This window comes from Dipodomys merriami, unplaced genomic scaffold, assembly GCF_024711535.1.
Source record: "Dipodomys merriami isolate MVZ:Mamm:240054 unplaced genomic scaffold, mDipMer1.0.p SCAF_11, whole genome shotgun sequence".
In the NCBI taxonomy this organism is placed as follows: domain Eukaryota; kingdom Metazoa; phylum Chordata; class Mammalia; order Rodentia; family Heteromyidae; genus Dipodomys; species Dipodomys merriami.
In genome coordinates, this window is record NW_027202382.1 from 46,178,939 (window position 1) to 46,191,610 (window position 12,672).

At 46.8% G+C, this 12,672-nt stretch overlaps 1 protein-coding gene across 4 annotated transcripts in view; it reads right to left on the bottom strand.

Moving 5' to 3' along the window:
* Positions 1-12,217, bottom strand: part of Ddx31 (DEAD-box helicase 31) — a 66,596-nt gene extending 54,379 nt beyond the window's left edge. For all 4 annotated transcript variants that reach the window (XM_070014913.1, XM_070014912.1, XM_070014911.1 and 1 more), the window contains exons 1-6: positions 12,087-12,217; positions 7,069-7,325; positions 6,896-6,971; positions 5,778-5,821; positions 4,647-4,717; positions 3,439-3,503 (exon numbers count right to left, since the gene is read on the bottom strand). In XM_070014913.1, the coding sequence (XP_069871014.1) occupies positions 3,439-3,503; positions 4,647-4,717; positions 5,778-5,821; positions 6,896-6,971; positions 7,069-7,325; positions 12,087-12,182 (609 nt within the window). In that variant the 5' untranslated portion in view covers positions 12,183-12,217. The remainder of the gene's footprint in view (positions 1-3,438; positions 3,504-4,646; positions 4,718-5,777; positions 5,822-6,895; positions 6,972-7,068; positions 7,326-12,086) is intronic.
* Positions 12,218-12,672: the final 455 nt, after the last annotated feature.

Here is a 12,672-nt window from a genome sequence, read left to right on the forward strand (position 1 = left end):
ACGAGAGCACAGGGATGTGTGCACACACGGCTACTGCATACGAGAGCACAGGGATGTGTGCACACACAGCTACTGCATACGAGAGCACAGGGATGTGTGTATGCATGGCTCTTAGACACGACAGTACAGGGACTGTACACATGGCTCCTGGACAGAGAGGACGGGACACACACATAGGGCTCCTGGAGTATAAACTGCTAGAACCTACTGAGAGATCAGCTGTAGCACTGGCCACAAAAACAGAAAGGCAAATTCCACCACATACACGTGTGTGTGTGTGTGAAGAAACAAGATTATTGTACACACTGCACAATATTTATGATAGCTTTGTTTGAAGCAAAATACTATACTATGTAAATTTCACCAAATAATAAGGAATAAGTCAGTAATTTGCAGTACACAGTACAATGAAGCACTAAGCAGCCATGAAAAAGAACAAGGCGCTCAATGTAGTAGTAGTAAGAAATCATAAAAGACAAGAGCTGGTACTATGGTGTGTACTTGTAATTCTAGCACTTAGGAGGCTGACACAGAGGATCTCAGGTTTGAGACCAGCCAGGATAATAGAATAAGACCATATTTTTAAAAAAAGCAAGATACAGGGGGCCGGGGGAGGGGGGGGAGAGGATGGGAAGGGATGGGAAGGGGAAACAAAGGAGGAAGCTACAATGCTTGATAAGAAATGTACTCATTATCTTGCCCATGTAATTGTAACCCTCTGCACAGTATTTTCACAATTAAAAAAATAAAATAAAAAAGCAAAATATACATCATAACATATATGCATTGACAAAAATTTCACATAAAAATTTCAATTTAAGCCAGATGCTGGTGGCTGACACCTATAATCCTCGCTACTCAGGAGGTTGAGATCTAAGGTTCAAGGTTCAAAGATTGCTGGGGCACGAAAGTCCCTGAGACTCTTATCTCCAATTAACCACCAAAAAGCCACAAGTGGAGACATGGCTCCAGTGGTGGGGCACCAGTCTTGAGCAAGAAAGCCAAGCTAGAGTATAAGGCCCTGAGTTCAAGTCCATCCAAAAACCACCGCAACACAACAGACTAGACCTGGGAGGAGCAGCAGACCAGGTACCAAACAAGCACGGCATGCTGAGGCCCTGCAACTTCAGGGATGGAGGAGGCACTTGGGGCACAGAATGACCAGTTTTCACTCTGTATATTCTTTTCTCGCTACTCTCAGAGTTTTGTTTTGAATTTTCAGATGTATGTAAATAATAAGTTAATCAAATGAACATGATGAAGGCCACCAATGGGGCTTGTACATCCCAAGTGCTCACAAATGCTAAGTGAAGAACTCAGAACGTGATTGTAGAAAGGGTGGATTTAGCAGAAAATGCAATTACAACTCTGGCTTTCATGTTCTGTGTGGGAAACATTTACCCACGCAGACAAAAAGGATTTAGGACTCAGATTGGAGTAGTCGGTACTCAACAGCAACTTTGTGAGACTACACTGGAGCCCAAGCTAGAACAGCAAACAAGCTGGTACAAGATCAGCATGCGTTATGTGATGGGAAGGTTCTGACATTTCAAAATGTACTACTACATAGAGGTGAAAAAACAATTTCTCGTAAGTGAAGGATGAATGTAATATTAAAAATCAGAGCCACGCCCAGCACCCGTGGCTCAAGCCTATAATCCTAGCTACTCAGGAGGCTGAGGTCTGAGGATTGAAGTTCACCCAGAAAAGTCCATGAGACTCTCGTCTCCAAATAACCACCAAAACATTGGTGGGCATGCACACACACACGCACACACCAGAACCAAAATAAGTAGAGGAGAGTGAATGCAGAAAAGCAGCCCATTCTCCCCCCACCACTAGGAAATTAAGAACCCACTGGGTACCTTGAAATTATGGCTGTTCCAGTAAAGTTCTAAGAGGTCAAATCCTGTTACAATAAACTCCAAGGAACTACACTAAATATTTGAAATAAATGAGTTACATTGGGACTTGGGAAATTGTATTCATATAAATCGTTTCAATTTTTTTTTTTGGCTGGTCCTGGGGCTCGAACTCTGTTCCTGAGCTTCTTTTGCTCAAAGCAAGTACTCTACCACTTGAGCTACAGTGCCACTTGCAGCTTTGAGTATTTTATTGGAGATAAGAGGCGTACAGTTTCTTGCCCAGGATGGCTTTAAACCCCAATCCTCAGATCTCAGCCTCCTGATAGCTAGGATTATAGGCGTGAGCCACTGGTATCTAGCAATTTTTTTTTAAATTTTTTAAAATAAGAGCTCTCTCACTAGTGGAGGTTGGCCTTAAACTTGCCATGTAGCCCAGTATGGCTTAAATTCATGATCCTTCTATTTCAATCTTTTGTGTGTGTGTGTGTGTGTGGCTTGAACTCAGGGTCTCAAACTCTTGTTTGGCTTTTTCACACAGGCTGGCATATTACTACCTCTTCTAGTCTATTGCTAGCTAATTAGAGGTAAGAGTCTCATAGACTTTTCTGCCCAAGCTACCTTTGAACTAAGATTCTCAGATTTCAGTCTCCTCAGTAGTTAGAATTACAGGTGAGCCATCAGTATCTGGCCTACTTCAACTGTGTGTGTGTGTGTGTGTGTGTGTGTGTGTGTCTGTGTGTGTGTGTGTGTGTGTGTGTGTGTGTGTGTGTTCACCAGTACCGAAGCTTGAACTCTGAACCTGGGAGTTGTCCTTTAGCTTTTTCATTCAGGGCTGGCACTGAGTCACTTATCCATTTCTGGCTTTTTGGTGATTAACAAAAGGGTCTCATTATTTTCCTGCCCAAGTTCACTGTGAACTGTGATCCTCAGATCGCAGCCTCCTGAGTAGCTAGGATAACAGGAATGAGCATCACTGTGCAGCTACAAAACACTGTTTTAAATATAGGGTTCAGCCTTCCTTGTCAAAGATCAAGACTGGAATCTCCATGGTTTCCAACATTTCCAAGACAATACCATCAAGAAGTAGCTGCAAACAGATACTTACCTGGTGGTAATGTTGCAGGCGGTCCCATGCTGGGCATTATGTAAGACAGAGAAGGCCCCTAAACAGGACAGGAGCCATGCACAAGCAGACAGCCTGATCCTGAAGCCACACAGGAATGAGGTGCAAATCCACCTCCACCAGGACGTGTCTAGTGGCCTTGGCTACTTTGCTTTTCTCTCTGTGTATCAAGTCTAAGACAATATTAACAGCTACAACTCAGGTGGCAGAGGGTGAAAGAAGGAAGAAGGTAACAGCATGCAGGGCTGGCACAATGGAAGCATGTTAGAAGGAGGTTCATTCTATCCCACTCCTGGCAGTCTTCAGAGGCATCATGTTTATACAGAGTAAAAGCAGGAGAGGAAACATGGCTCGGTGAAGACAGCTCCTTTAGCCCAAAAGTTGTCATTCTAGTTGAGGCAGTGGCTGCTTCGCTATGGAATGCAGCAAGAAAGCACATTTTATACTCACCTGTATTTTTGACCTCAGTGCTTGAAGGGACTGGACCAGAGGGATGCAATACGCAAGAGTTTTACCTTTTAAAAGAGTGGAAAGCAATTAGAAAGGAAGCAGGCTCTGCTATTTTAGTTCTAACTTCTAGGAGAAAGTAAATGGTACATCCTACATCTAGGAGAGGTGAAGAAGAATTTCACCTATCTGCCAGGACTCCTAATTTTATTATATATGTACATATAACATATATATTATGTGTTTTATGTTTATATATATATAGATATATAGATATATAGATATATAGATATATATATAAAATTTTTGCCAATCCTGGGGGTTGAATTCTGGGCCTGATCACTGAGCTTTTTTGCTGAAGGCTAGCACTCACTCTACCACTTGAGCCATAGCTTTACTTCCTGCCCTTTGCTGGTTAATTGTAGAAAAGTCTCACAGACTTTCCTGCCCAGGCCGGATTTGGAATACAATTCTCAGATCTCCACCTCCTGAATAGCTAGGATTACAGCTGTAAACCACTGGTGCTTGGCAGGACTTCCAATTTTGCTTTGTAAATTCAGTTACCTCTAAAAAACCTAATCCTTTATCCATTCAGCAAGGGTGGTTATATTTCCCAAATAACACAAATGCTCAACCATTGCTCAACCTAACAGCTGTCTGTCCAGCTAGTGTCTAGCTAGCAAATGCCTCGTTAAGTCCTCCCTCACCCCTGCTGTGAGCTGCGGTGGCCAGCCCACCTCCCCTGCAGTGCTGGTGTGCTCAGGTACATCCTGGAGCATTTGCTGAACACAGAACTTTAAGTTTCCAGACCCCTCAACCTGGCTGGGATTGCAGGAGTGTATGACAGGACGACACAAGGGCAGAAAGGCAGTCTAGGTAATGTTCTGTTCCAAGACAGGGGCTGTGTTCATCAGACTGCTTTTAGACAAGGTCACACACACATGCACTCATGAAAGCAGCTCTGGCTGTAGATTATAGGGTAGGCAAAGCTCTGAACTAGCAGGGCTCAGATCCTGCTCATCGCTCCTGACCACAGCACCAGTCTTCCTTCCACTATGTGCACACATCTAACTGAAAGCCAGCATGCCCTCTACCCGACATGACCAAACAGCCGCCACCACCAGCACCGCAGCCATCTTCCTGTAGAGACTACAGCATAACCACAGGCCTAGTGCCACAGAACAAAGGGCAGCGATTCAACAGGGACTGACCTGAGCCCGTCTGGGACCGCACAAGGGCATCTCTGCCTTCCAGCAACACAGGAATGCTCTGCTTCTGAACACTGGGGCCACCCAAAAGAGAGAACACACTTCATCTCCACCGTGTCACTCTTCCACACGAGCAGCAGACACATGGGGCACACGACATGCAAATGCCCTGGGGTTGGCTTGGTCTAGAGATTTTTGATGGTAAATTCCATTTCTGGAACTTAACTTAGATTGGTCATTGTATTAAACTAATTAAAATTAAAAAAAACTGGGCATTAACAACAAAGTGGAGTTACCATAAAAGTATTCTATACAATCTATTGCCCTCTGCAACATGGAATTTGGGACACAACAAAACCCAGAGGAAGATTTCCACACAGAAGAACAAAGGAAGCTGGGAAGCTAGCCAGCCAGCCAGTAGCAGCTTTCCACCCTCCAGAAGACTGCCACCGACACACAGGGTACATCTAAGTGTGTGTCCTGGACACGTGGGGTCACGTCTACACGTGTGCCACTGACACACCAAGAGCTGTCTACACGTACATTTAAAACCAACCAACAAAACAATGGAGAAATCATTTAACTTGGTCTGATGAAACAAACACCCCACCTTCCCCCCAATACTAGTGGTAATCGGTTGCTTATTGTTAAACACTCTGATTTTTACTTACAAAAAAAGGGAGGACCATTCTTAGAGTAGAACACATTATTAAGTTCATGATTTCTATTTTCCAGGAGTCACCACGGAAACCACTTAAAACGCTGTTCCACTAACCCATTACATCCAAGCAAGTAGCTACTCCTCTCTTTTTGGTTGACTTTATGCTTACTAGTAAGAAAGCACAGGACTAAACTATCTTCAGGACCACACAGACAGCAGTGGTCCTCTGACCAGGTATGCACTGGTTTATAGCCAAGAGCGGAACTCTCTGGAAACCCACCTGGTTGGCCCATTACAGGAGAAGGGCGCAGGCTCTATGTCATGTGAAGTCTATACTATATGGTCATTAACTCTGCGATGCTTTCCAAAGCCATAAAAGTGAACTTGCTCTGCCCTCCACATAGAATTCGGATTTCTTCTAGCTATACCTAATGAAGCCCTAAGAAAATAAAAAAGTAGCCTGCAAGTCTTACCTAGTCATGCTGGAGATTTTTAAGACTGTATTTAGTGTGGAAATCTGAAAGAGAAGATGGAAAATAAGTACTTTAAAAAAAATCAGTATTTTAAAACAAATATATTTAGTGGAAAGACACAAAAAAGGGCCCAAAACACTAGGATGTCACTGAGCAGATGAGGTTTCACCACCCCAGTGGTTTTCAACTGGAGAACTTCTGTCTTCTACCTCTACACACAGCAGTATCTGAAGGAATTTTCACTTGCTATGGCTGGGAGGAGATGGCACCAGAACATGGTGGGTCTAGGCCCAGCATGTTGCTGAACATCTAACAACATAGGACAATCTCCAAAACAATGAGTCATCTAGCCCCCAATATCCATAGTACTAAGACTGGGAAACGCTGCTCTAATAAACCTATCAAGCTGGGCACTGGTGGAGCCTACCTGTAATCCTAGCTATTCAGGAGGCTGAGATCTGAGGATCATGGTTTGAAGCCAGCCTGGGCAAGAGGGTCCATGACACTCTTATCTTCACTTAACTACCAAAAGAAATCCAGAAGCAGAGCTGTGGCTCAAGTGGCAAAGCACCAGCCTTGAACAAAAAAAGCTCAGGACAGTGCCAAAGCCCTGAGTTCAAGCCCCAGGACTGGCACCGGAAAAAAAAAAAAAAAGAAATGAAACCTGTGTAACCCATCCTAAAGAAGCTTTCTCTCTTTGCTTATTCATATGAAGGCTAGAATATTCATTCATGGTATTAAAACAAAAAAAAGGAGTGTCCATTTGCTTGTAGAAAATGCATCAATAATAATAATAATAACCTTTTCTTTCATCAAGCTCTAAGACTTCACACATCCTTTAACAGCAAGAAGCTAAACTCAGTTCTTTTTCTTATGGCCACTGTGATCACGAACGACTTTACCACATCTAGCTAGTAATTAGGAAGTTGTTTTAAGTTCAGTAAGTGAAGTAGCAGTCTGGGACTTTATTAGGTAAAGGAAAGTCTCTAGTTCTTTAAAGAAAAAAAAAAAAAAAGTAAGGGGAATGGGGTGAAGAGTATTCCTCAACTCTCCAGGGAGAATGACCTGTCAATCTGGGTTCATTCGGGTGAGTGAGAGCAGAAACAAAGGATACTTACAAGATGCGGGTGGAGGTCCAGCTGGTGGAAAGCCTCTGGAGTGAACACTTGCTCTCGCTCCTGCTTTACTACAGGTCTGCAGAAGATGGACAAAACCAGGCCAGTGCCAAGGTCAGCAAAACAAGAGGCAGACACGTGCAGCTCCTTCAGCCCCGGCACACCCCTGCCCGCACCTGATGAGTCGGGGAATCTCAGGGTTGTTTTTAAACAGTGACGAGGTCTTAATGCATGGCTTTTCTTCTTGCTTTCCACCATCTGTGCTACTAACCATCTTCTTTGGAGAAAATGTTTTTTTTGAGTTCCCCTTACACTTGCTCTGAGTTTCTTGAGCACTAGTTGTTTTGGTCGAGAGAAAGGCTGCTCTGCTTCTCCGTTTCGCTGGAGGAACCTCACTGGACTCTTGGTGTTTTCTCTTGGTAGCCTTTGCTTGCTGTGTTGTTCCCAAAAGGAAAAATCAAGAGGAGGTGTGCATTAGTCCATGAAGACAGTCCTCGGAGTGAAGCCTGACTGCCCACAGAATCGCATCTCTTCCTGCAGAGATCATTATGCCCCATATGCCAAGCAACAGTTCAGAGTTTGCCATTGGTTTCTTTGATGACTTTTTCCAAAATGGGGGTGGGGGGTGGGTGGGGGAAGTCACCATCCACCTTAAATGTGAAGTCAACCAACGTGAGGGTGAGGATCAGAAGAAGAAAGGTTTTTCTGAGCTGATGTTACCCAATTCAGTTTGCTTTAGGGGAAGCAGAGCCCACCTGATGAAGTGTACAGAGTAAGTCAATTCACACCCTAGGAATGCATGTGCATGAGAACAGAGGGCAGGGGAAATGAGTCTTCTCTCCAACAAAGCAAGGGTAGACTAGACAGGAGGGCAAGTGGAATGCCACATCACAGCTCATGCCCAGGAAGCAGAAGCCATCATTACTGCTCTACCCTTGTGCTTGGATCTGTCATCCTCTCCCCTCAAGCTGCTCCTCCAGATTTAAAGGGTCTGGAGACGGTGCCTACTCACAGTTCCCATTCCAAATGAGAATGCTGCTCCATTCATCACACCACACCATTTCCAGCCTTGCCTTTCTAGTCCCTGCCTGATTGCCCACCACAAGCCATCTACTACTAAGGACTTCTTGCCTGTTGTCTGATCTGCTGTTCCTTTCTATAACGTGAATGGGAAGTCCAAACTTCCCCTGGCAGAAGCAGCCAATTCCTGAGGTTTGGGTTGTTAGGTTTTTTTCTTTTTTCTTTTTGGCCTTTTCTTCCAGTTTGTAGACGAATATGCCCCAAGCGGCCATTGCCTACTGTTTTGGAGTTTGAGACTTTAATTATCCTCTTTGCTGGAGATAATGACTTGTACTTATACAGTGTCTGCTTCAGAGCAACCTATTAATAAAAAAAGTTCTTAGAAAAGAACCAACATCCATAAGGATTCCTTTATCTAAGTAATCCAGGAAACACCATTTCAAATACTTAATAAAGTATGCCTGGCCTATTTCACTTTACAAACTTCTGAAGTCCTGAGTTCCCGAATTCCAGTTTTAAGAGAGACAGTCAGGTTTCATGTTTGTTGGGTCATTTGGAAAACAGCGTGAATCCTGGATTTTTCCAGACCTACATGCTCTGTAAAGGCACCCATTCTGGCCACCCCTGCCACGCCTGGAGTCCCTGTGACAGGTTCGCTGGCAGGTGGCCTGGCCAGTCCACACAGGAGCAGCCTCCCCTGCTCCTGACCAAGTCTGAGGATTGAGAAGCTTTTCCACCACTCAGCCAAGACCAGCCTCCTTGAACAGTACCTGCTAAGCTGAAGAAGGCTTTCTGTAGAGACATAGGCTACTTCCTAATGAATACGTCCTTCTGACCACGTAACTCTTTTTCCCTCTTCTTCCTGCGCAATACCCCAGGTTCTACTAAAACTGTAGGTACCTTATCATCCTAGTCACCATTTATTCCCATGTCGGTGTCTACAGCAAGTACTCAGAGCAAAGCATACTAATTAATGTTAGACACGCTTTCCACTGCTTATAGGCTAAAACCAAAACTGTACAGTTAGAAGCCTATGCAGCCATTTCTCCAGTTGCAGCTTTACCCTAGCTGTGTGAGCTGCCTTCACCCCATGACAGCACCACGCTACTTCCCTCCTCAGGCCTTGGCACAGAGCCTCGCCCCGCTCTGACTCCATCTTCCTTCTGGCTGGCCAGCATGACTCAACTTCAGTTACTGGCTTTCTTACTCCATGATCAAGAGCCCCTCCTACCTGGGTGTTGGTGGGTCACGCCAATAATCCAAGCTACTCAGGAGGTTTAGGATCTGAGGATCTCAGGCAGGAAAATCGGAGACTTTTTTTTTTGTGGGTCGTGGGACTTGAACTCTGGGCCTGGGCGCCGTCCCTCAACTCTTCAGCTCAAGGCTAGTGCTCTACCTCTAGAGCCACAGAGCCACTTCCGTTTTTCTGAGTAGCTTATTGGAGATAAGAGTCTCACAGCCTTCCCTGCCCGGGCTGACTTTGAACCGTGATCCTCAAATCTCAGCCTCCTGAGTAGCTAGGATTACAGGTGTGAGCCACCATGCCTGGCTTGCTGAGAGACTCTTATTTCCAATAAACCACCAGAAAACCAGAAGTGGCGCTGTGGCCCAAGTGGTAGAGTACTTGCCTTGAGCTGAAGAGATGAGGGACAGCGCCCAAGCCCAGCCCAAGCCCAAAGTTCAAGCCCCACGACCAGAAAAACAATACAAAACACAAAAAAGCCTCTCCTGACCTCCCTGCTCTGTCTTCTCCTTTGTGGCACTCAGCACAATAAGCACAACCGTTACTAGCCCATTAGACTGTCGATTCCCTGAAGAAATGCCCAGACTGGCTGCACAGCACCGCTTCCCTTACAGGGCTCATGCCCAGCACAAAACAAGCAGGCAGTGTAAATAAGAGTTGCTACAATCTGCATACTGTTTCCTTCTTGCTCCAACAACCCCAACTACAACTTATTCATTCAGCAATTGTCAAGTAGCTTGGTTTAAGGACACAGTTCAAAGATTAGCCAAGCCCCTAAAGAAGCTACAGACTAGCAGGAGAGATCAAAAGTGTAAAAACCATAAATCCAAATCTGTAATGATAAATAAGTTTATGCCAAGAACCATGGGAGCAAAGGGGGGGGGACAGAAAGAGACACACAAACATGGCTTGTGGCAAGGGGAGGGAGGGAGGGAGAGGACATTTCTGAGGTGGCATGTGAGCAGAGAGGAAGCAAGGACTTATCTGGATTTTCTAGAAAAGAGCTGAATGTTAGCAGTCATTTCTCTTTAGGTCTTGTTCTTGCACCTATGAAAGGAGAAGATTATGGTGGATGATCTCCAGTCAACCCAGGCCTGAGTCTGAGATGTTGTGTTGTTGTTTCAACAAACATACTATGTAGTTACTGTGTGTCAGGGAGTCTATCTCACTACTGCAGACTCTGATAGCTTCTTTAGAGTACATGAAGGCAAAGCTGTGAGGTCATTTGTCCATGATCACTGAGGGAAGCAGGCTTTTCCTAGGCATTATGCCTCTATGTGCCAGGTTCCTGACAATGATGCTCCAATGCCTTATTAGTTGTATACTACTTGATTGGAAAACATCATGTAGTTTGATTCCTGTTGTGCGCTGTGGTTTTCAAGGATACATACCAAAATGCTAACAAGAGTTATTTCTGCGTAGGGCAATCATGTGTGTGGTTTATCTTCTTTCCCAATTTTCTAACATGAACTTGTGTCACTTTAATAATCAGAAAACAGCCTTAGAAGATAGTCTGAACAGTGTCAGGATGTCATGCATAATGTTAGCTTGTCAGAGCCCTTCAAACCAGTCCGTTAGCTGCATACACACTGAGTCCAGGTTCCCAGCTCTTCTAATCAGAGTATCCACCACTTCTATTCAAGACATTAACCACAAAGCCACTGTATTGCCTTTATAAAAAAGTATGGTGGATTAAGCAATCACCAACTCAAGACAATCTATGCTTACTTACTTAATGCACTCAATTTAAGTCTGGGGATGCTGTTGGGGATAGAACTCAGTCTCCTGAACAACAGGTAAGTGCTGTACCACTGAGCTATGTCCTCAGCTCCCCAATAAAGTTTTAGTTAAGAGCTTTCTTCATGTTAGTTTTTAGACTCTACATGACACAAGCACTCTATTGAGCTCCTGGTGTAGCAACCTATTAGACAAAACAGAGCCCCCTCCCCTTTTTTTTAAGTGCTGGGACTTATGAAATGCTTCTATGGGACCACCAATATATATTAACTCATTAAATCCTCATAACCACCTCATGTGAAGTAGAAATTATCCTTCTCTGTTTCAGGATGGGTAAGGTGAGGATCAGAAAAGTAACTTTCCTTAGGTCATATACCTAGTATGCTGCAAAACTGGCAACTAATCTCAGGTCTACCTTGCTCCAGACCACTGCTGTGATCTGTCCATCCCTCCACCCCCTCCCCAATATGACTTTCATGTATTGCTCTTCTCAAACAGATCTGGCGAGCTCATTGGCCGGCAGAAGACCCCTTACTCCCAAGGCTTATTACAAATACACAAATCACCAAAAAGAATCTGAATAGTGGGTATTTTAGACGGTGTGTTTATAGGATATCAAGAAATTATGTTCAACACACCTGGCGGACCCTAACTAACCCTGACAATTGATTTTTCAAAGGAATCACACACACACACAGCTTTTTAGAAAAGAAAGAAAAACTCAAACCCTCCCTTGGCAGCAAACGGTATCTTTCCTGTTCGTTTGTAATTTACGACTGTACACAGACTTTCCCGGTCCTCCTCGGGTAGACGAGCCGCTCACCCTGGAAACCCAGCTTTCTGCCGCTTGGTTGGGTTAACTGTAAAAGCATCCTTCGCCTCTCTAGTAAAGGGAAGACACTGGCGAATCGCGTTTTCTTTCTCCCTTGCGCTGCACGTGGATGGCAACCTGTGCCATTTAAAACACCCTCTCCGAGCAAATGCCAGACCCGCTCCCCGGGCTCGCGCCCAGCCGTCACTGTCCCGGGAGGGACGGTCCGCGGACGCCAGCCGGCCGCCCGCGCTCCCGGCCCCGCGCCGCCTCCCCGCCACCGCGTCCCGCCCCAGAAGCCGCCGGTCCCCCGAAACCCCTGGCTTCCGCCCCGACCGGCGCCCCACGGCAGCTCGCTGCGCAGGCGCCGGGTCGGAACTCACCCGCCTCGCCGGGGCCCCGGGGGGTCCGCAGGTCGTCCCGGCGGTGGCGACCCTCGCTTCGGGCCGGCGGAGGAGCGAGCCGCGGGGCGCGGCCATGGCCCGAGCCCTGGGCTCCAGACGAGCGGCGCCGGGCCACGTGGACGCGAGGACCCCGCCGAGCCCGGCCGCCGCCGCCCCTTCCGGGTCCGGGAGGCGCCGGGAGGCCGCGGCGCCGCGGGCCAGGGCGGGCGGGCCGAGGTCGGCTCCGGGCCCCGTCTGCGGCCGGAGGTGCGCGGTCGCTCCGATCCCGCGGAGCTCTGAGGAGCCAGAGGCCGCACGCCGTCACGCCGACGGCCGCCGCTCCAGCCGCCTCCTCCCCGTAGTAACGGGCGCGGAGCTCGCGGCCCGGGGTCCGCAGCAGGCCCCGGGCTCGGCGGCCGGGAGAGGGAGTCCTCGAGGCTCCGCGTCCCCGCGCTCTCGCACGGCCCGGCGCGCTTTCTAGACAGGCAGCTCCGCGGCCACCTGGCAGGACTGCGTTGCCTGGCAACGGCGGGGTCCTTCCTGGCTCGGCGGCGCTCGGGGCCTGCGGGGAGAAAACCGCCGCGGA